The following is a 24,164-nucleotide window of genomic DNA, read 5'->3' as shown; positions in this document are numbered from 1 at the left end:
ATGGAGTAGCTCTACTGTGCTTCACATGTGGTTGCTATGGTCTTTGGTTTGCTTTTAAATCACTCCTTAGAGAGTTACAAGGAACTATGGTGGCACAGAGGTTAGGGTATCGATTGCTAGCTAAAAGGCTGAAGATTAGAACTTGAGCGCATGTCTGCAGGAGAAAGATGTGGCAGTCTGTTTGGTAAAGATTCTCGCCTTGGCAACTGCACTGGCCAATTCTACTCTCTGTTCAATGAGTTGTAACTGACTTCACTATAAAGGTTTTGCTTTTGGTAGAGGGATGGGTAATTTCTACTTTCTTCCTTAAGCATTTTTTCCCTTCAATCTTTATTTTCTACAAGCAACTTAGTTTACTTAATAATCAGAGAAAAGTAAGCTATTTTCATTTTTTAAAGAAAAAAAAGCCCCTTTTTGCCAATTAACTTAAACTATATGTTTTTAAAAAGCTATTTCTTCTTGTAGACCTAGCTCCTGGAGGTTCGGATGACTGGATTTATGACTTGGGCACCAAATACTCCTTTACAATTGAACTTCGTGATACGGGCAAATTTGGATTTTTGCTGCCTGAAAGATATATCAAACCAACTTGCAAAGAAGCTCTCGCTGCTATCTTTAATATAGTCCGGCACGTCATCAAGAATGCTTAATGTGCTTCATTTTATCACTCTATTCCTATGTTTTAATTTATTGATTCCAGCAAAATCAAATAATAGTGCAAACTTCTTTTTAAGTATTATCAAGAGTTTTGTTGCAAGATTTTCCTATTTCTTGGTTTTGTCAACAAACAAAATAAATACTACCTTGAAATTAAGAAAAGGGTTCACATTTCTTTTCACCTTTTTTGTTTTTGGAAGGGGCTTATTTGGTGTGGCTGAAGGATTAAACGCCAGAAAGGAGGTGAAAGTGAAGGTGAAGGAGAAGGTTTTACTTTGAAAGACAAACAAGGTGGATACCAGGGCCATAGTCACCAAGACAAATCCCTGAACAAAGAAGATTTGTAATTTTATAGGCACATTGTTGTTGTTGAGTCAATTCCAATCATAGTGACCCCTTACAAGGTTTCCAAGACTGTAAATCTCTGTGAGTGCATCTTTTTCCTGCAGAGCTACAGGTGGGCTCAAACCGCCAGCCTTGTGGTTTGCAGTCCAGTGCTTATCCTACAGATCCACCGTTTTACATACACACACGTGTATGTGTTGTTGTTGTTTTTAAGTACTGTCGAGTTGGCTCTGACCCTGTATAGGGTTTCCAAGGAACAACTGGTGACTTTGCATTCTTGTGTTCATTCTATAGCTCACACCAGGACTCCATATATATATTTGTTGTTTGCTGTTAAGTGCCATCAAATCGATTCTGACCCATAGCGACCTTGTATAGGGTTTCTGAGGAGCAGCTGGTGGGTGAGCTTGAACTGCCAATCTTGCAGTTTAAACGGCTTTGCAGTCTGGCGTATTAACCTACAGCACCACACCAGGACTTGCCCCATATATACATAGAAATAGATATATATCTATAGATACAGATAGATGTAGAGATAGATAGTTAGATAGATAGAAAGATGTTGTTAAGTGCCATCAAGTTGGTTCTGACTCATAGCAATCCTGTATAGGGTTTCCAAGGAGCACATTGTGGTTTTGAATCACCTAGTGAGTTTGAACCACCGACCTTGTAGTTCAAAGTGATCTGGTGGTCCAGTGCTATAGCCCACAACACCACACCAGGACTCTCTCTATATATCTATATCTATATATACACATACACATATATACATGTATAGAAAATATATTGGGGGGTTTATTATTATGTCACAGAGTTTTAAGGAATGGTCGTGTTATATATTGGGACAGGTATATGATTCTTGACCAGGAGTTAACTTGTTGAACTTCTCACTTGTAAATGTTGTCTGGGTTGGTATGTTGATTTCTTTCCAGTGACTTTTTGTCTCTTGACCAAAGTAGGTTGCCAATATCCTTTTTCTGCACATGGCCATATCTGGTTATAACCAATGCCCGCTTGCTGTGGTGGGATACTTTCCTAGGAGAAAGCAGAGCTCAAAGGAAAGAAGTTATCAGGAGGGAATGAGTAGGAAAACAGGTTAATTGTAGACTATAGATGAGGTCTCTAGTATGTTTCAGCATCCTGTGACAATCTCCCATACCTTAAGAATATATCGGTATAAGGGTATCTCATACCTCAAGGCAAAACTTCCAGGGTTACACAGGGATAGGTGCTTTAGGCCCACTTGTCTGTCAGTTTGTCTTACTGTGATTCCTTTTGTGTTGCTCTGATCCTGGAAGCTATGCCATCATTTTTCCAAATACCAGCAGGGTCGCCAATGATGGATAGGTTTCAGTGGAGCTTCCAAACTAAGAACAGACTAGGAAGAAGTTATAGGCGGTCTGCTACTGAGGGATTAGCCACTGACAACCTTATGAATACCTTATAGTAGCAGAACATTGTCTGATGTCGTTGCAGAAAATGAGCCCCTCATGTTGGAAGGCACTCAAAACACAACTGGGGAAGAACTGTTTCTTAAAATTAGAGCCAACCTTGCTGTGGGTGGAGACTTTTGTTTGCTGCTGGGCCATGACTCAAAATGAGAAGACACAGCTGCAAATATCCATTAGTAATCAAAACGTGGAATGTACAAAGTATGTATTTAGGAAAAGTGCAAGTCAAAAAATGAAATGGAACACATAATGATCAATATCTTACGCATGAGTAAGCTGAAATGGACTGTTATTTGCCATCTTGATTCTAACAATCACATGGCTTACTATGCTGGGAATGACAAAGAGTCACGGCATCATATTCTTTGTCAAAAAGAACTTTTCAAAATCTATACTGAAATGCAATGCTTCTGTGATAGGATAATACTTACACACCTATAAGGAATATTTGACCTTGGAAACCCTATACAAGGTCTCTGTGAGTGGAAACTGACTCGATGGCACTGAATAACAACAACAATAATGAGGAATATCAGTCAATATGATTACCAGTCAATATTTTTCAAATTGGCTCCCCAAATACTAAAGCCAATGAAGAAGAAATCTAAAGATTCTGCCAATTTCTTTAATCTGAAAATGATCAAATATACAATAAAGATCCATTGACAATTACTGGTGATTGGAATACATAAGCTGAAAACAAATAGGTCATATCAGTTGTTGGAAAATTTGACCTTGGTGACAGAAACAAAGCAGAGGAACACATGATAGAATTTTGCAATGACTTCTTATTGTATATACCTATTCCAACAACATAATTGTGGATTATACACATGACTATATACATGGTCTCCTGGTGTAGCACTGTAGAATCACCAATGAACTGTGAATCACAAGGTCGGCAGTTCAAACCCACCAACTGCTCCTTGGAAACCCTATACGGGGGCGCTATGAGTTAGAGCCATCTCTACGGCACTTATAAACAATGACACATACATATGAACCTCAAAATATAGACTATATACATGGATCATATTGGCTATATCTGCAGGAAGAGGTGATTAAGAAGTTCAGTATCATCACCCCAAAGAAGATCAAGGGCCAACTGGGAAACAGACTTTCAATATCTCATATGCACACTCAGGATGAGGCTGAGCCAAAATATGACCTTAAATATTGTTGTTGTTAGGTGCCACCTGAATTTAGAGACCATTTCAAGAACAGATTTGATGCATTAGACACTAATTACTGAAGATCAGAGGAGTTGTGGGTTGACATCAACAATATTATACTTGAAGAAAGCAGATCATTAAAAAAACAGAAAAGAAAGAAAAGACCCAAATGAACTTCGGAAGAGAGCTGAACCTTGCTCTTGAGCATAGAGAAGCTACAGTGACCAAAAGAAATGAGGAAGTAAAAGAACTGAACAGAAAATTTTGAAGGGCAGCTCAGGAAGACAAAGTATTATAATGAAATATGCAAAGACCTGGAGCCAGAAAACCAAAGAGGAAGAATGAACATGTTGAGCATTTCTCAAGCTGAAAGAAATTTTAAAAATCCAAGCCTCGATGTACAGTACTAAGGGATTCAATGGGCAAAATTTTAATGACCCAGGAAGCAGCAAAAGAAGATGGAAGGAATACACAGTCACTGTACTAAAAAGAATTGATTGATGAATAACCATTTCAAGGGGTACCATATGATAAAAAACTGATGGTATTGAAGGAAGAAGTCCAAGTTGCATTGAAGACATTGGCAAAAAATAAGGCTCAGGAATGAATGAAATATCGATTGAAATATTTCTAGAGAATGATGCAGTGCTAGAAGCACTCACTAATCTGTGTGGAGAATTATGGAACACAACTAATTGGCCAACCAACTGGAAGAAATTCATATTTGTGCCAATTTCATTTTGTCACAAATGGTGACACAAGATAATATGGGAGTCATCAAGCAATATCATAATATCACATGCAAGTGAAAATTTTCTGAAGATATTTTAAAAACAGTTGCAGCACTTCAATTCAAATCTGCCAGAAATTCAAGCCAGATTCAGAAAAGGACATGTAGCCAGGAGTTTCATTGTTGATGTCAGATGGATGTAAGTTGAAATCAGAGAACACCAGAAACATGTTTACTTATATTTGATTGACTATGCAAAGTCATTAACAAACATAGTAACAATTGTGAGGATGGCACATTACTGAACAGTGTTTAGTTCTATTGTTCATAGGACTGCTATGCTAGGATTGCGGATAGGCGATGGGGGTATCAGGATCTGGTACTTGTTTTCTTTTGTTTCACGATGTTTGGCTAACTATTCAAAAATTTTAATAAACAGTATCACGCAAGTCATTAAAGTTTGGGAGCTCTGGTAGAGTCATGATTACTGTCGGATTGCTCACCTCAAGGTCAGCAGTTCTAGACTAAGCCATTCCGCAAGACAAAGATGAGGCATTCTGCTCTCTTAAAGCCTTACAGACTTGAAAACCCTGTGCAGGGTCGTTATGATTTGCAAGTGACTCCACAGCACATCACTCCCAAGCAGCAAGAGGAAAAATGGTCAGTAGTCCATGAAATAGTTCAGCTCCAAATTTTCAGTAAATTTCTGCTTGTGTCTGTAAAAACACAATCATGCATTGTTTGCTCCTCGGTATTAGGTGATGGGGTAGAAAGAACTTGTTGTTAGGTGCCATTGAGTCAACTTATAGTGACCCTATGCACAACAGACCGAAACACTGCCGGGTCCTGTGCCAACCTCACAATTGTTGCCACACTTGAGCCCACTGATGCTGCCACTTTGCCAATCCATCTTGTTGGGGGTCTTCCTCTTTTCTCTGACCCTCCACCCTACCAAACATGATACATGATATCCTTCTCCAGGGACTGGTCCCCCCTGACAATATGTCTGAAATATGAGAGACAAAGTTTGGCCATCTTGGCCTCTAAGGAGCATTCTGCACTTCTACCAACACAGATCTATTGGTTCTTTTGGCAGCCCATTGCACTTTCAATATTTTTCTGCAACACCACAACGCAAAAGCATCAATTCTTCTATGGTCTTCCTTATTCACTGTCCAGCTTTCACATGCATATGAGGTTATTGAAAATACCAAGCCTTGGGCCAGGTGCACCTTAATGCTCAAGCTGACATCTTTGTGTGCAAAAACAGAACAAATGGCATCTCCATTCTAACTCAGCAGTTCAATAATCATTGTTGAGCGAATTGAGGAATGAATAACTGCACTTCACTCATTGGCATTTTGCTAACATAGAAAAACGATTATAAGAAATTATGTAATAAGGAGGGTATACTTTCTGTTAATTTCGTTTTTAATCGAGAATCAAAAGAGTTGCGTCTTCAACTCCCAGTTTCCTTTGACTAATCACAAGTTTGAGATCTCAGATCCCTCTAGCACATTGGCTCCTCAGAGTGGAAGCAAGGTACCAATAAAGAGGCGGGACTTCGCGGTGACGACTAATTCGACGGCCGGAAGCGGCCTAGTACTATAGAGGAACAGGGCAATCCCCTGACTTCCGGCGGTATTTTGAGTCGATTTTCCTATGGCCTATTAGTCTCTTGACCATTTTTACTCTGGATTCTTTTTCTTTTACGCCTACTTGTCTGACCCTGGCGACGTGGCTCCGTTTCTCAGTCGCCCCGGGACCCCTCACTACCCCGGGACCAGCTCTCGGGAACCGCGCGCGCACTGTTCATCCGGGGCCGACGCAGGGACGGAGTTTCGCCTCCGCAGCTTCTCGGAGTGACGGCGTTGCTGCTGCCTAAGGTCTGCGCTTGCAAGGATAACTCAGGGTGAGGTAAGGGTTCTGTGAGTTTTGTGTGTGCATTTGAAGAAAGGCGTTGGACGAGTCCTGACTGGGGAGGCCCGGTGGTGTCCACCGTCCCCGCCTGGGTCACATCGGGAGTTTGAGATCTGAGAATCGTACTCTCAAGTCTGCAGTAGTTCCCTGTGCTCAGGCCTCGTTTGTCTCTCTGGCTGTGATTGTACTGAGTGTGTCTAGGAGACAGGCGGATTGCGGCAAAAGACCGTGGCTGTAATTTGATGGACCCTGGAGCCCTTTAACAGGATATGCGTTTGTTTGCAATGAGGAGAGTGCAAGTTTTAGAGTGCAAGTTTTAGATTTCGAGGTTTCCACACGTATAATCTATAAATAGATCTTGCTGGCTTACTGATTTAGGTTATTGTTAAGTGCAGTCAAGTCGGTTCTGACTCATAGAGACCCTGTATTGGGTTTGAACTGCCAACCTGAGGTTTGCAGTCTAGTGTGGAGCCTAAGCGCCACACCAGTATTCCACCCATCGAGGTTTGTTGTTGTTGTTGTGTGCCGTGGAGTCGGTTCCGACTCATAGTGACCCTGTACATGGTTTCCGAGGCTGTAAATCTTTACGAGAGCAGAAAGCCTTAACTTTCTCCTGCGGAACGTCTGGTAGTTTCGAACTGCTGACCTTGAGGCTCGCAGCCCGATTCGTAACCACTACGCTATCAGTGCTCCTTACTCATCGAGGTAGGGCCTGGTAATCACTTTTGACAACCATCTATAAGAACCATGATTGAATGAAGTGAATGAAAGAGAAAAGCTGCTATTTAACATTCTCCCATTCTAAAATTGTTGTTAAGTACCGTCGAGTGGGTTCCGACTCAGTCACACTGTATAGCGTTTCCGAGGAGTGGCTGGTGAGTTTGAACCGCTTACTTAGTGTTTAAAACTGAGCTTGCCGTTCAGTCACACCAAGACTCCTCTTTCTAAAATAGGTAAATATAATTTATAGGGCTGGGAAATTATTAAGTTTCTGTCTGATTGATACTGTTGTTATTTAGGTTCCGACTCAGTGTCCTGTGTGAGGTTTCGGAGGCTGCAAATCTTTCCGAGAGCAGAAAGCCTCATTTTCTCTAACAGCGGCTGCTGGTCTCCAAGCCCGTGCTTGTCTGTCAGAGCCACTGCACTCCTCTGAGTGGCCCTGGTCTGATCTTATGTGTGGAATATAGTGTCTTAAGCTATTCTGTTATAGCCAGATAATTTTAACTACTTTGAATATTGTAGACGTATACAGTTTCTAAGGAGTCCTAAGGTGGCGCTGTGGGTTAATGCGCTACACTGTACAGTGGGTTTGAACTGCAAGGTTGCAAGGTTCTTAGAGGGAATTTAAAAAAATTTGAAAGGGCTTCACAACTAAAGTGTTCAAAGTCCATGATACGATAGCAGTAAATCCAGTGCTTTATGGTGTGCTATCTTTTATGTGTCAGTTAACATGATCAAATTTTGTAATATTTGGCTGTAGTTTCCAAACAATAAGGAGCTCTGGTAGCATGGTGGCTACCAGTTGGGCTGCTAACCCCAAGGTCAGCAGTTCAAAACTACAATTCATTCTGGGAGAAAGAGAAATGTTTCTATTCCTGTAAAGATTTACAGCCTTGGAAACCCTATACAGGGTCACTATGAATTGGAACCCCCCCACCCCCCACCATCCAAACAATATTATTTAGGCAGTATATTGATTTTCAAATAATTTTCAAGTTTTTAGTGAAATATTTGGACTGTAGTGACAGTTTCAGAAAGAGACTAAGAAAATTGATTCCAGGTATCAATTTGTGTCTGTAAAAATAGTTGTGCCATAAAACTAAGATTTTTCACTGTGTCTGTCTGATGGGTGTTGTTTTGTTAAATATATGCCTCTTGTTGAAGTCCTAATTATTGGCAATTTGAATTGAACGCTGTGCATTTTAGATAGGCAAATCCATCTTATTTTTACAAATGTAATGCCAAAACCCTAACCCACTGCCCTGTAGTTGATTTTGACTCATAGCAACATCTGTAGCATAAATTAAGACTGTTAAAACTCAGCAAGTGGATGCTAGTGTAACATTTTTTTAATACAAAGTAATTAGAATTTTAATAAATTATCCATCGATGTTGTAACATATATTGGTATTTACATTTGGTGGTGGTGGTGGTGTGCCATGGAGTCAGTTCCAACTCAGAGTGACCCTGTACAGGGTTTCCAAGGCTGTAAATCTTTACAAGGGAGCAGAAAGCCTCATCTTTCTCCCGTGGAACAGCTGGTAGTTTCGAACTGCTGACTGTGAGATTAGAAGCCCGATTTGTAACCACCATGCTACCCGAGCTCCTTGGTATTTACATATAGGAAGCAAAATTGTTTAACTTAAATTTGAAGAATTGGTTTTCAGAGGACATCATTCGTCCCTCTGTCCCTGTTCTCCCCTCTGTTGCCACTCCCTCCCACCCCCCACCTCCCACCCCCAGCCTGTACAGAGGTGGTCTTTTTCATAGCTATTCTGTAGTACTTGAAGTATTTATTGAAGCTATTAAAGAAGACAGTCTTTTATTCTTTTTTTTTTTTTTTTGTAGTTTTGTATGTTGCAGTTCTGTTTACTTAATAGTAGCTCCCAGCATGGATATTCTTAAGCACACCTGGTGTTTTTTTTTTTTTTTTTTTTGTAGTTTTGTATGTTGCAGTTCTGTTTACTTAATAGTAGCTCCCAGCATGGATATTCTTAAGCACACCTGGTGTAGCGCTGTAGGATAAGCACTGGACCACAAGGTTGTTTTGAACCGCAAGATGTCTGTTCAAATCCAGCAGCCTATACAGGGTCGCTGTGTCGGAAGCAACTTGACGGCACTTAACAACAACAACATTGTTCTGCACAATGCTTAAGGATTGCCTTGCTCAGCTTAGTTGAGTCAGTTCTATTACAGAATGGGTTTGGGATTGACTTACTTTACAAGGAGGCTTCAAAAAGCTGGTGGGAAAATTCCATTCTCTTTCTATTTAATTTTTTCCACATACTTTTTGAAGCTCCCTGAGTCTTAGATTACGCAATCTAGAAGATTATTTTTAGAAAGTTCTTTTGAAAAGATTCTTCAAAACTGTATCAAATAAGCTTTGTGTATTTTTCTTCAGGAATATGAAATATGAATGTGAGGAGAGCTTTATTATTAAGAAAATATAACCCTTTTAATTTTAGAAATTCAGTGTGTAGGGATTTATGTAGTTTTAGTTTTTTAATTATTTACAAATTACCCAATATCATGCTGCTGTTGGTCTCCTGGTGTGGCACTGTGTGTTAATGTGTGGGACTGCAAGGTTAGTTTGACCAAAAGGTCGGCAGTTGAAGCATACCAGCTGCTCCTTGGAAACCTTATTACAGATGCTTTATGGGTTGGAACCGACTCGACAGCACTTAACAACAACAACATGCTGATATTATATAAGATGGAGTCCTCATGTGACCCAGTAGGATCAGCACTGTACTAAACCACAAGGTTGGTAATTCAAGCCCACCAGCCGCTCCTCGGAAACCCTGTACAGAGTCACTATGAGTTGGAACCAACTTGATAACACTTAACCACCACAACAACAATTATATAAAATAAGGAGCCCTGGCAGAGTAGTGAGTTATGAGTTGAGCTCCTAACCTAAATGTCAACTGTTCAAATCTTCCAGCCACTCTGCGGAAGAAAGATGAAGCTTTCTGATCTGTAAAGATTTACAGTCTCGGAAACCCTAAGCAGTCACTGTGAGTTGGAACTGACTTGTTGGCACACCTCCACCACCACCTCCACGACCACCACCACTACCGTATAAAATAAAAGGAGTCTTGGTCGAGGTGTGGGGTAGGCATTGGACAGCTAACCACAAGGTGGATAGTTCAAGCACATAAACCACTCTTGGGGAAAAGAAGAAGCTATCTGCTCCCATAAAGATTCACAGTTTGGGAACCCTATACAGGGTCACTGTGCATCAAAATCCATCCGTTGGCAGTGGGTTTGGTATAAGATTGTCTTAAGTGCTGTCGAGTTGGTTCTGATATGTAGCGACCCTGTATAGGGTTTCTGAGATGCAGCTGGCGATTTTGAGTGGCCTCCCTTTTGGGTTGCAGTCTAGTGCTTATCCTACAATGTCATATTGGAAAATCATCCTGATGAAGGTGGGTTATGTTTTCATTTACACTACAGAAGGATGAGGCCTCAGAAGGATCAGGTGAAGATACCAGAACTGGAGCCTGTTTAACTGACAAGATTTTATTCATTAGACTTCTGAGTGATTAATTATTCAAAAAGGAGGACCCTGTATTTTTCTTCCCCTTCAGCCCTCTTTTAGTGTACAGTTTTGAGTACATTATGATAATATAATTTCCCATTTAAGACTCTCTTTTGTTGTTTCTTCTATAGTTCAAGCTTTTTGCCCCCAGTTTTTTTTTTGTAAATTAAAGGGGAGAATAGAAACTTCAGATTTATGTGCTTTGCAAGGAAAATAGAAACCAGACAAGACAGACTCACACCACTGTCACTCTGCTGTAATAATGTTGGTGTTTGGGAAAGAAATGATGGTGAGACTGAAGTGTGATAGTGTAATGGCATCTGAAACCACCGACCTCTCAGTTAGCAACCTAGTGCTTAACCTACTGCTCCACCACCAAAAAACCAAACCCACTGCCATCAAGTGGATTGCAACTCATGACGACCCAATAGTGCAGAGTAGAATTGCCCCGTTGGTTTCTGACACTGTAATCTTTCAGAGCAGACAGCCTCGTCTTTTTCCTGTTGGTCAGCTGATGGTTTGAGCTGCTGACACTTAGCCACTGTGCCACCAGGGCTCCTTAAAGAGTGACAGAGGGAGAACAGTGAAGTTGTAAACAAAATGAAGAGAAGAGTTTCCAAGATTTAACTAAACAGAGGCCTGGTGTAATGCTGTGGTTAATGCACTGGACTGCACAGTTGGTTTGAACCACAAGGTTGGCAGTTCAAACTCACCAGCTGCTCCTCAGAAACCCTGTAAGGGTCACTGTGAGTCAGAACTGACTTGAAGGCACTTAACAACAACATGATGTTGTTGTTGTTAAATATGTGCAGTCAGTTCTGACTCACAGTGAATAACAACATGATAGGGAAGACTTTATCATTTTTATTTTGCTTTGTTTTACTGTTTTTCCTGTAAACTTTGAAATATGTATTGAAGCCTGCTCAGGTATCAATTAAAACATTTTTTTTCACTCAGTCAAATCTTTTTTGCTATTCTTTTGTGATACTTATCTTCCTTTGTGAACCTAACTTTTAAGTATGATTTTAAGTTCCAATGAAGTCGTATTAGGTGACAAGAGAGTTTTAATTTAATACATATAAGAGGAAATGTGTTTTTGGTGCATTGTACATTACATGTGTATATAGATTTAAGCAAATGGAAAATTTTAAGGTATATATTGTGTTCTTTGCAAGCAAAAAGCATTTTATTTATGCAAATTGATGACTGCTGCATTTCAGTAACAATATTTTAGCTAACTTTGTATTGTTGAATTTGTCATCAGGTATAGAAATCCTCTAGCTCCTCTTTTTCGCTAGAAATATGTCATTTCCTTCTTTCTGCATCATTGCCTTAGATTCTTTTTAAAACAATTTTTTTATTCCCTTCCCTGTCTAGAATCTCTGTAACCTAGTCCGGTGCCTGGATGCAGTGCTGTTTCAAGGCAAGATCTGACACTGTTGACTCAGAAAAAAGGAGAGTACATCTTTACTTCATTGCAGGTCTTCCTAACTAGGAAGACTCAACAGTAGCTGCAAATAAAAGTCCTGGGATATTCACTGCGTAGGTGAATCTTGAGTAGTTCTTGATGTCAGCTGTTTCAGTGGGAAGGAACTTTTCTTGATGGCAAGTATAGAAGGAGAGGCGTAGACTTGGATTGTTAGTCCTTGATTTATTGACTTTGACATAGCAGTCAAAGCCCTTAGATTAAAAAAAAAGTGTGTGTGTGTGTGTGTGTGTATATGTGTGTAAAATGAGAGAAACCTTTTACAATGTTTCAAGTTTACATTAGGGATTTAAGATTGGAGTGAAACCATGTGAGCTGGTAGCTCATGGAAGAGGAGTGTTGATCCACACAGTAGGTGACCGAACACAGACTAGAAAGAGAAGTAGTGGGGTTGATGCCTTGAACCCTCAGAAACCTGAGCTAGAAGGTGTCAGGTGACCAGGGTTTTAAAAACAAAAAGTAACTGTTATTATGTGGAAACCACCACCAACTGTCTTTCTGGAGGCACATGTGTTGGGAGTGAAGGTGTGGGAATAATACTGTTGGGGAACAGAACGAACTCATTTCCATTAATAGTGGGAAAATGGAAAGTGAGAGGTAGTGTCCTTGAGTCAGCATGATAGATGGTGTTCCTGTATTCCAAGTTCTGGATAATTAGCTTTTGAAACCAATTCAATGTTTCAATGTTAAGTTTATTAATAAGTATTTTGATGATTGAATTAATAGCTGAATATTAAGAGTGTGTGTTCTTATACTGACCTTTGTATGTATTCTAAAATGTAAAAATTTTGTTTTTCTGACTTTTCATATGTATTTTGTGACACATTCTTTACTGAATTCTGCTCAAATACAAATTATAAAAGAATGTTTATTAACTAAAGTTCTGCATTTTCTAGAAAATCTTTCTGGGTTCTTCTTTTGACTCTCAGTTATTTATGTTCAGTAAGTCAAATGAACATATAACATTTCATTAACTCATCTGCCGTAAGTGCACATTTGAGCTGAGGTTGAGACCCAGAAATGTTCCATCAGCAGTTACCGTATAATAGTAACATTAGTAGTGTGTGGAGTTGGCTGCTTAAATCGTTGTTTGCAGAACAGTTGAAACTTAAACGTGATTTTACATTGCAGCAGGTCTTGTTCATTTATTTGACATGTTTCCTTTTTTTTTTTTTTGGTAACTTAGCCATTTTTTTACTTTGAATCATTAAAAATTAATTACTACTGCATTGCGATGATGATTATGTTTTATATTAAAGAATAAAATAAATATATATTTTGTTGGCTTAAAACTGCCATATTGTATTATTTTATATTTTCCTCTTTTTAGTTTATTGTTTTGTTCATTTATCAAACTGTATCTTTATTCTTTGGATCTTTTTTTTAAAAAAAAACAACAAAACATAACCTGCAAAGAAATATAAGCATTGTTTACATATATTTAAGATGTTGATTTATGGAGTCTTGGTGTTAGGGTAAAGCACTGGGCCACAAGGTCGGTTTGAATTGCAAGGTGGTGATTCAGACCCACCAGCTGCTCCGCAGAAACCTTGTATAGGGTCACTATGAGTTGAAACTGAATCAACGGCTCTTAAAAACAACAACAGCAAACTATGATTTAATTTCATTTCAGTTGATAGCCTTTAGCCTTGGAATCATATAAAAGAGCATTTGTAAACTTTCTAGAGTTCACTCCATATGAAATGGAGTGCTAGTTTAGCTGCCGTGGTTCATTGTGTTTAGTTTTGACTACTAACAAGACTTGAACTAATATGTACGACAGAATGAAACACTGCCGTGTCTGGCACCATCCTCATAATTGCTCCTGTGTTGGATCCTTATTCCTACCACATCCCACTCTCTAGATTACATCTTGATCTATTAGAATCTTTGCTTTTAATGATGCAGTCAGTCATCCCTTAGCGTCTGCAGGAGATTGCTTGCAGGACTCACAGAGACTTTTAACTTTCATGTCAATGTAGAACTGACTGTAGAAATGCCTTGACAGTTTTTATTCCCACACTCTTATTTATTCACATTGAGAGTCATTTTTTCACCTACTGCTGGAAAGTGAATATCCTTGATTAATTTGGCTTTTCTTTGATCTCTGTAAGGCAAAACAAACAAATAGCATTCACCTTTTTCCAAACTAATTTTGAGAACATAATGTATGTTGTCACATAAACTGTATACATCATCATTTCTACTGTCAGTAAAGTTCCCACCTGTTTTTATTTTCCCCATTTTCTTTACCATAACACTCATTTCTTGTTATTTGTTAACGGAGAATGATAGCATAACTTTTACTTAGGGATTTCAAAACCAAAACCAAACACATTGCCCTGGAGTTGGTTTCCAACTCATCCTGACCCTATAAGACAGAGTAGAACTGCCCCGGGGAGTTTCCAAGACTGATAAGGAAGCTGACGGCCACATATGTTGCCTGCAGAGAGTCTGGTAGGTTTCAACTGCTGACCGGTTCTGTTCATAGCAAAGTGCTTTAACCACTGTACCACCTGGGCTCCTTACTTAAAGATTGCTGTGGTTAAGTGCCATTGAGTTGATTCCAACTTATAGGGACCCTAAATAGGGTTTCCAAGGAGCAGCTTGTGGGTTTGAACTGCAGATCTTGTGGTTCACAGTTCAGTGCTGACCCTATATGCCACACCAGGAGCCCTACTTAAGGATAGAATTAATAAATTTGCAAACAACTCTAATATACAACTTCCAAGCTAATCGTCTTAAAGCGTTTTCTGAGGTTTAATGTACTAAGAAAATTTTACTGTGTAAGTGGAATTTTACTGTTCACTCTACAGAAAAGGTAAAATTTCATTGAACACATTTCAGAATTGTTAAAAATTCATTAATAATGCCTGTCATAAAATATGGACTTCTGGTGTGGCACTGTAGGGTCAGTACTGAACTGCAAACCACATGATAAGCAGTTCAAACCCACCAGCTGCTCTGTGGAAACCCTATGCAGGGTCACTATGAGTAGGAACCGACTTGATGGCACTTAACAGCATCATAAACTATACTTTCTACTTAACCTGAGACCTCCTATGACTCTTTCTGTCATGGAAAATACTATATGTATTTTATTACAAATACATAAAAAATATAAAATAATTTGGTATACACCTAAGTTGTGGGTTCAGTTATTCAAAACTGAAGAATGTTACAGTTTGCCTCTCTCTCTCTCTTTTGATTAAAGTAGTACAAAATGTCAAAAATTAGAAGGAAAGTCACAGTGGAAAATACCAAGACCATATCTGATAGTACATCGCGAAGACCCAGTGTCTTTGAAAGGCTTGGACCCAGCACTGGCAGTACTGCTGAGGTGAGTTGTCACACAGGAGTTTGCTTGGAATATAATCACTAAAATACTGTTTTGTGCCATAAAAGTCAACAGGTTGCTTTATTGTAGAATTTTTGATCTGAACAAAATTTTAAATGTATTTTGTAAAAAGGAGTGATGAAAGGGTTGGTAGGTTTTCAGATTTTTTTCTGATGTTTTAATTATATGTAATGTATTGCAGGTAGTTGGAATTTTGATAGCATTTGTTTTAATTTTAAGCCACTAACTGTTTTCCCCCCAGAAATAAATATGAAATTGACGTAGTAATATCTGTCTCTTAGACACAGTGTCGCAATTGGCTGAAGACTGGCAACTGCCTCTATGGAAACACATGCAGATTCGTGCATGGCCCTTCACCCCGCGGCAAAGGTTATAGCAGCACTTACAGACGGTAAATTGAAAACTTCTGACTTTGAATTCTTTACATGCTCTTAGAAGATCAGTGACTTTTGTAATTTAGTGAAATACAAACATGCATTTGATCAGATTTTCTACTTTGATGATAATCTTATAAGTAGTCTAAGATTGACAAGATTGTTTTTTGTTATTTTCAAATTTATTAAAGTGTTTGCTTTACAGTCAACTTATTTGCCTTGTATTTACTTGTTTTGACAATTGTTGTTGTTGGTATATGCTGTGGAGTTGGTTCCGACTCATAGTGACCCTGTACAGGGTTTCTGAGTCTGTAAACCTTTATGGGAGCAGAAAGCCGCCTCTTTCTCTCGCGGAACAGGTAGTTTTGAACTGCTGACCGTGAGATTGACAGTCGAGATTTAAAAAATATGTATATGGCTCATTTTTACTTTCTATAATAATGTGTAAATTTACTGTTGGTTGTTGTTGTTATGTGCCATGGAGTCGGTTCCGACTCATAGCGACCCTGCACAGGGTTTCCAAGGCTGTAAATCTTTACGGGAGCAGAAAGCCTCATCTTTCTCCTGCAGAACTGCTGGTAGTTTCAAACTGTTGACCTTGCGGTTCGCAGCCCGATTTGTAACCAATAAGCTAGATGGTAGAATTCCATAGTATCTGTAGTATCGTTCTATTATCTAAATTTATTTTTAGTGAGGAGAGACTTAACATTTTGAAATCCTAATATCTCAACATTTACATAGGGGATATATTTAGCTCTTTAAGATTTTCTGAATTTAAATCTTAACAACAAGGAAGCGTTTATGAAAAAGCCCAATAGGTTAAATTACATTTATCAAATAACTCACAGATACATTTAAATGAAACTTGTATTCCTATATAGTTAAATTTATTGTCTATTTAGAATATCATTTTGTCGTGAATAAAGGTTGGGCTAAATTAAACTTGCCTAATAAAAACTTTGTTTTCCTTTATTTCTCTTATGATGATTTAGTTGTGGTATTTAAAGATATAATATGAGGGAGCTTCACAAAGTTTGTGGAAAAATGGAATTGAAAGACAATGGAATTTTTTCATGAATTTTTTGAATCCCTGTCTATACATATAAAGATTGTCATAAAGACAGTTTAAAGGTGATTACTAGGCAAATACTTTGCCTATTTCTAAGGTTAAACAATATAAGAAAGAAATATTGGCATTTGAACATTTTTTTTCTTTTTATTGGGTGGGCAGGTTTTGAAGTTTAGTAGAGTTAGAATTTTAAGTTAATGTCACGTGACTTTCTGTTAACTTAAGCATATACATATTTTTTTAGTTTACTTGTATTGCTAAATATTGATTTTTATTTAGATTTTTTTTGGTCATTTCTGTTATGGTTGGAAAATCAGTCTATATTGCATGTGTTTAATTGCCTGCATACATAAACTGGGAAAGCTATTTCAACAACTTTGATATTTATATTAATACCATTCTTTAAATATATGTTTTATTTAATCTTTGAAATTTATTATTAGCTAAATCAAAATTTTTACAAAAAATTTTTGAGAAAAATGATCAGAGAAATTTGTTTAGCTTGGAAAAATGTAGTAGTACAGTAGTACTAGACTTAGAAATAAGAATTTGTTAAAATTTTGCTATTCGTACATCCTTTTAATTTGTTATCTTATGTTTGTGTTTTTCTATTTTTTTTTTTTTAAGGAAAAAAATTGTGATTTAAAGAAAAACAACTCATTTCAGAAATGCTTTCTTTATGTTATTTATTGAGATTTTACTGTGTAAAGCATATTTTGCTAGGCTGCTTAGAACAGAAACAAATTCATAGTCAACTGTTTTTTCTTCTTTTTTTATTGCCTTTTCCTTCATCCAAATGTTTATGTGGGTTGGAACTGATTTGATGGCACTTAACAACAATGTCTAGCTAGTGATCATTCTGCTCCTCCCCTCCCATCCCTGGTCACCATCGAAGAATTTCCTTTTTTATGTATATAGTTTTCTTTCCCTTTTTGTAATAGTAGACTCATACAATATTTATCCTTTTATGACTTATTTTACTTAGCACAACTTCCTCCAGGTTCACCCACAGTATGAGGTGTTTCATGAATTCTTATTAGTCTTTAATGTTGCCTGGTATTCCATTGTTTGTATGTAATATAGTTTGTTTATCCATTCATCCACTGATGGGCACTTTGGTTGTTTCCATTTCTTTGTTATTGTGAACATGGGTGTACATATATCTGTTAATGTCTAAGGTCTTCTTTCTTTAGGATATTAGGGAGAACTTCAAAAATTCATGGGAAAATAGAATGAAAAAATAATATAATTTTCAAAGACCTTTTTGTAGCACCCTCATATACTTGGTAGTGGGATTGCTCAATCAAACGGTATTTCTGTTTTCAATTTTTTAAGGAAGCACCATATCACAGAATGAAGGACATCAGATGATTTTGACTGAAAGCAGAGGGTACCAGAAAGTTATTTGCTTGTGCTTTATTGATTATTCAAAATATTTGACTTTGTGGATCATAATGAGAAAATATTGGTAGCACTGAGAAGAATGGAAATTCCAGAACAGTTAGTTTCGGTTGTGTGGAACCTGTACATAGACCAAGAAAGAGGCAGTTGTTTGAACAGAACACGGGGATACTAAATGGTTTAAAATCAGGAATGGTGTTTAGCAGGGCTGTATGCTGCTCCTTGGAAACCCTATACAGGGTCGCTATGGGTTGGAATCGACTCCATGGCACTTCACAACAACAGCAACATATATATTCACTCTGTACACTGAGCAGATAATCTGAGAAGCTGGATTATATGAAGAAGAACGTGGATCAGGATTGAAGGAAGACTCACTAACAATCTGCAGGTGACACAACCTTGCTTGCTGAAAGCCACGCACACTTGAAATACTTCATTGATGAGGATGAGAGCTATAGACTTCAGTATAGATTGCACGTCAGTGTCAGTGTAAAATAAACAAAATCCTCACAACTGTACCAATAAATAACATCAGTGATAAACAGAGAAATGATTGAAGTTGTCAAAGACTTCACGTTACTTAGACCAAAATTAATACTCATGGAGCATTCGTCAATAAATCAAAGGATGTATTTCATTTGATAAATCTGCTGCCAAAGACCCCTTTAAAATGTTCAAGAGCAAAGATGTATTTTTTTTTAGGATTATTGTGTGCTGACTCAAATCATGCCAGAATTCTTAGAAGTGAGGATGGTGAGATTTTGTGGCATGTTGTCAGGAAGGGCCAGCCCATGGAGAATGACGTCATGCTTAGTAAATTTAGTGGAGGGCCAGTGCAAAAGAGGAAGACCCTCAACGACATAAGAATGTCACAGTTGCAGCAACAAAGGACTCAAGCATAAGAGTTGTGAGGATGGTGCAGGACTGGGCAGTGGTTCTTTTTGTTGTACATAGGGTTGCTGTGAGTCACAAAGGACTTTAGGGCCGATACCAACAACGTTCCTGATATAACTCAGCAAAATAGGAATTGAAGGGAAATTCCTCAACATAATTAAGAACAGATATGCAAAACTAATTGAGTTCTGGTGAGACACTATAGAATAAGCACAGGACTACTAATTGCATGGCTGGCAGTTCAAACCCATCAACCACTCCTCAGAATTACTATACAAGGTCACTGTGAGTCAGAACTGACCTGGTAGCACTTAACAACAACCACAACAATGCAAAATCAGAAGCCAACATTATACACAATGGAAAGAGACTAAAAACGTTTCCCGTGAGAATGGGAACTAGACAGGGTAACCTTCTATCACCACTACTATTCAACATTGTATTGGAAATCCTAGCCAGAGCAAAAGCAAGAAAAAGAAATAGAAGGCATCCACATTGGTAAGGAACAAGTAAAACTATCCTTATTTGCAGATGATATGATCATACATATAGAAAATCTCAGAGACTCAGCAAGAAAATTACTGGAATTAATTGAAAGATTCAGCAAAGTGGCAGGTTATAAGATCAGTGTATAAAAATCATTCCAGTTTCTTTACATTAGCAATGAGAATTCTGAAAAGGAAATCAGGAAAACAATAACATTTATAATAGGCATTCAAAAGATGAAGAATTGAGGAATAAATCTAACTACAGATACAAAGACCTATACAAAGAAAACTGAAACACTGTAAGAGTGTATGCTGCTCCTGGATAGGAAGACTTACCATTGTAGAATGTCCATACTGTCCAAAGTGATTCATAGATAAAATGCAATTTTGTTCCAGTTTCCATCAGTATGCTCTAAGGAGATGCTGCTCTGGGATGAACATTGGACCACAAGGTTGGTTTGACCCACACAGTCGGCAGTTCAAATTCACCAGCCATTCCTCGGAAACCCTATATAGGGTTGCTGTGAGTTGGAATCAAGTCAATGGCACTTAACAACAACAACTTTATATAGGAAGGAAAGAGACTCCAGATAATCAAAGTACTACTGAAGAAGAACAAAGAAGGAGATCTTAGACTGCCTGATTTCAGAACCAGTCATGGTAATCAGAACAGCCTCATACGGGTATGCTGGCAGACACATAGAACAATGGAACAGACTGGAGAATATTCATCATTATTTTTGGCTCCTGATGTGGTGCTGTAGGATAAACTCTGACCTGCTAATTGCATGGTCGGTGGTTCAAACCCACCAGCTGCTGTGAGTGACCTATACAGGGTCACTGTGAGTCAGAACAACAACAGCACCACTTTCCATGAAAAGCTGATCTTTGGATAGAGCCCAGCATCCATTTTATGGGGAAAAGGCAGACTCTTGAACAAATGGTCCTGGAAAAACTGGCTATCCATTAACAGAAAAAATGAGGAAAGATCTATACTGCATACCATATGAAAAACTAGTTCAAAGATGGACCAGATACCTAAATGTGAGACCTAACACTGTAAAGATCATCAAAGGAAGAAAATAGGAACAAATAAGGGGCTCTAACTTACAGCATAAATAGACTATCAAATACAACCAAAAATATACAAATAGTAGAAGATAAATTAGATGACCGTTGTTGTTGTTAAGTGCAGTCATGTTGGTTCCAACTCATAACAACCTTATATAGGATTTCCGAGGAAGGGCTTGTGAGTTTGAACCACCGACCTTGTAATTCAAACTGACTTTGTGCTCTAGTGCTTATCCTACAGCACCACACCAGGACTCCTAGGACCTTCTAAAAATTAAATACCTATGCACATCCAAAGACTTCTCCAACAGAGTAAAAAGAGAACTGGCATATTGGGAAAAATACTGATAACAACAGTTGACAAGGGACTAATCTAAAAAATGTATAGAAAATATCAACAACAAAATCCAATTCAAAAAATGGGCGCTGGGTACTAACAGAAACTTCGCCAAAGATGGCATTCAAGTGGCCAGCAAATACATGAAAAAATGCTCATGACCATTATCCATTAGAGATGCACATTACAATAATGAGACATCATCTCACTCCAGCACTGATAGCAAAGTTCAGTATGAAAGAAAACAAATGCTGGCAAGTGTGTGTGGAGAGATTGAAACTCTTGGGACATTCCTGATGGGACTGGAAAACGGTGCTTTAGCACTCTCACTACTAGGTATATGAGGACATTTCCAAAAGTTTTTGGAAAATTCCATAATTTTTAGTTCTGTTTTTCCATGTATCTTTTAAAAGCCTCTTCTTATATCCTGGTATGGCGCTGCAGGATAATGTAGTAGATTACAAGGTCGGTTTGAACTAGAAGACCAGCAGTTCAAACCTACCAGCCACTCCTCGGAAATCCTAGACAGGGTCACTATGAGTTGGAACTGACTCATTGGCACTTACAGCAACTATATATCTTAAATACGAGCTGGAACATGAACAGATATATACACCCATGTTCATTGCAGTGTTATTTACTATAGCAAAGAGATGGAAACATTGCCCATCAGTGGACGAAACACTTCTGGGTCCTGAGCCATCCTCACAATAGTTGTTAACGTTTGAGACAGTTGCTAGAGCCACTGTGTCAGTCATCTCTTTGCGGGGCCTTCTCATTTTCATTGACCTTCCAGTTTACCAAGCACACTATCCTTCTCTGGAGACTGGTCCCTGCTGATAATATAGCTGAAGTATGAAAGATGAAGTCTTGCCGCCCTGGCTTCTAAAGAACATTCTGGCTGTACTTTTGTGCAAGACAGATTTACTTGTCCTTTTGGCAGTCCATGGTGCTTTTAGTATTCTTCAAAACCATAACTCAAATACATTAATTCTTCTCAGGTCTTTCTTCACTTGTGCATGGGGTGATTGAAAATACCTGTGTCAGGTGCAACTTAGTCCTCAAACTGATCTCTTTGTACTTTAATACTTATAAGAGGTCTTTTGCAGCAGATTTACCTCATGCATTATGTCCTTTGATTTGTTGACTGTTGCTTCCATGAGTATTGAATTATGCAAAATTTTACTTACATGTGATATTAATGATATTGTTGAATGAGTTCTGCATTCCATTGGGTCACCTCTCTTTGGAATGGACACACATGGATCACTTCCAGTCAGTTGTCAGGTAGCTGTCTTCCAAATTTCTTGGCATAGAGGAGTGAGTGCCTCCACAGCTACATCAGTTTGTTGAAATATTTCAATTTGTGTTCCGTCAATTCCTGTTGTTGTTGTTATGTGCTGTAGAGTCGGTTCCGACTCATAGTGACACTATACAGGGCTTCCGAGGATGTAAATCTTTATGGGAGTAGAAAGCCTCTTCTTTCTCCTGCGGAACAGCTGGTCGTTTTGAACTGCTGACCTTGCGGCTCACAGCCCGATTCGTAACCACTACGCTACAATCAATTCCTGGAGCCTTGTTTTTCACCAATGCCTTCAGTTTGGTTTGGGTGTCTTCCTTCAGTACCATTGGTTCTAGATCACATACTACCTCTTTAAATGGCTGAACATTGACCATTTCTTTCTGGTTCAGTGACTCACTGTATTCCTTATGTCATCTTTTGATGCTTTCTGCATCATTCAGAATTTTGCTCATAGGCTTGAATTTTCTCTCCATTTCTTTCCTGCTTGAGACATGCTGAATGTTTTTCTAGTTCCAGGTCTTTTCACATTTCACTAGTGGGAGTGAAATGGTATCTTGTGGTTTTGATTTGTATCTCTGATAGCTAATGAAACTTTTCATTTGTCTGGTGGCCATTTGAATATATGCTTTGGTGCAATGCATTGTTATTTGCCTATTTTATGATATGTTTATTTGTCTTTTAGGTGTAGTGTAAGATTTATAGTTATTTTAACTATTAAATTCTTATTTCCTCTATGGTTTCCAAAGATATTGTCTCAGTTGGTAGCTTGTTTTTTTCACTTTTTGCAAAGTTTATTGATGAACAGAAGTTTTTAATTCTTATGAGTTCCCATTTATTTATTTTGTCTTTTGCTGTTTGTGCTTGTATCACTGTATTAGACAATCCATTGGTGAAAGCTAGACCTCACACCATATACAAGAGCAAACTATACAAAGCAAACTCAACATGAATTAAAGATCTAAATCTAACACTGAGAACTGTAAAGCTCATTAAGAAAAGACAGAGACAAAGTTAGGGACTAATTCATGGCCTAGATACACTGTGAAACATGACTGAAAACTCACAGTAAAAGACAAAACAGATGACAGGGACCTCCTAAAAATTAGATAACCAATGTTCATCAGAAGAGTGAAAAAGAGAGCCCATAGGCTGGGAAAATTTTTTGCAGTCACACCAGACAAAGGACTAATCTTTAAAATTTATAGAACAATGCCTCTATAAGAAAAAGACATTGTAACCCAATTAAAAAATGGGCAGAGGACATGAAGAGACACTTTACTAAAGAAGACTTTTAGGTGGTCCACAAACATGAAGAAATGTTATTGATCATTAGCTATTGTTGTTGTTAGATGCCATTGAGGCGGTACTGACTCATAGCAACGCACAACAGAATGAAACACTGCTTAATCCTGGGCCAACCTCATAATTGTTGTCACGCTTGAGCCCATTGATGCTGCTACTATTAGAGAGATGCAAATCAAAACAGCAATAGATACCAGCTCACCCAGTATTAACTGCAAAGTTAAAAAAAAAAACAGAAAATAACAAATGCTGGCAAGGCTGTGGAGAGACTGGGACCCTTCTACGTTGCTCTGGGACTGTAAAATGGTACAACCACTATAAGAAATCATATGGTGCTTCATCAGCGTTGGGAAAAAAAATACCCTATAATCCAGCAATCTGTCTACTTGGTATATATCCACAAGAAATAAAAGCCATGACATGTGTAGATCAGTGCATACCTATGTTCATTGCAACACTATTAACAACAACAAAAAGGTGGAGACAGACTAAGTACCCATCAATGGAAGATTGGACAAGCAAACTTTGATACATACACATAA

At 38.2% G+C, this 24,164-nt stretch overlaps 2 protein-coding genes across 2 annotated transcripts in view; both read left to right on the top strand.

The window, feature by feature from the left end:
- CPB2 (carboxypeptidase B2 (plasma)) overlaps positions 1–650 on the top strand; it is a 122,693-nt gene extending 122,043 nt beyond the window's left edge. Inside the window, exon 12 of the mRNA XM_006837687.1 lies at positions 466–650. Within this exon, the coding sequence (XP_006837750.1) occupies positions 466–650 (185 nt within the window). The remainder of the gene's footprint in view (positions 1–465) is intronic.
- Positions 651–15,240: 14,590 nt separating this feature from the next.
- Positions 15,241–24,164, top strand: part of ZC3H13 (zinc finger CCCH-type containing 13) — a 135,448-nt gene continuing 126,524 nt past the window's right edge. The window contains exons 1-2 of the mRNA XM_006837628.1: positions 15,241–15,362; positions 15,662–15,771. Of these exons, the coding sequence (XP_006837691.1) occupies positions 15,246–15,362; positions 15,662–15,771 (227 nt within the window). The 5' untranslated portion in view covers positions 15,241–15,245. The remainder of the gene's footprint in view (positions 15,363–15,661; positions 15,772–24,164) is intronic.

This window comes from Chrysochloris asiatica, unplaced genomic scaffold (genome assembly GCF_000296735.1).
Source record: "Chrysochloris asiatica unplaced genomic scaffold, ChrAsi1.0 scaffold00022, whole genome shotgun sequence".
In the NCBI taxonomy this organism is placed as follows: domain Eukaryota; kingdom Metazoa; phylum Chordata; class Mammalia; order Afrosoricida; family Chrysochloridae; genus Chrysochloris; species Chrysochloris asiatica.
This window is presented reverse-complemented; position numbering and strand designations above follow the sequence as displayed.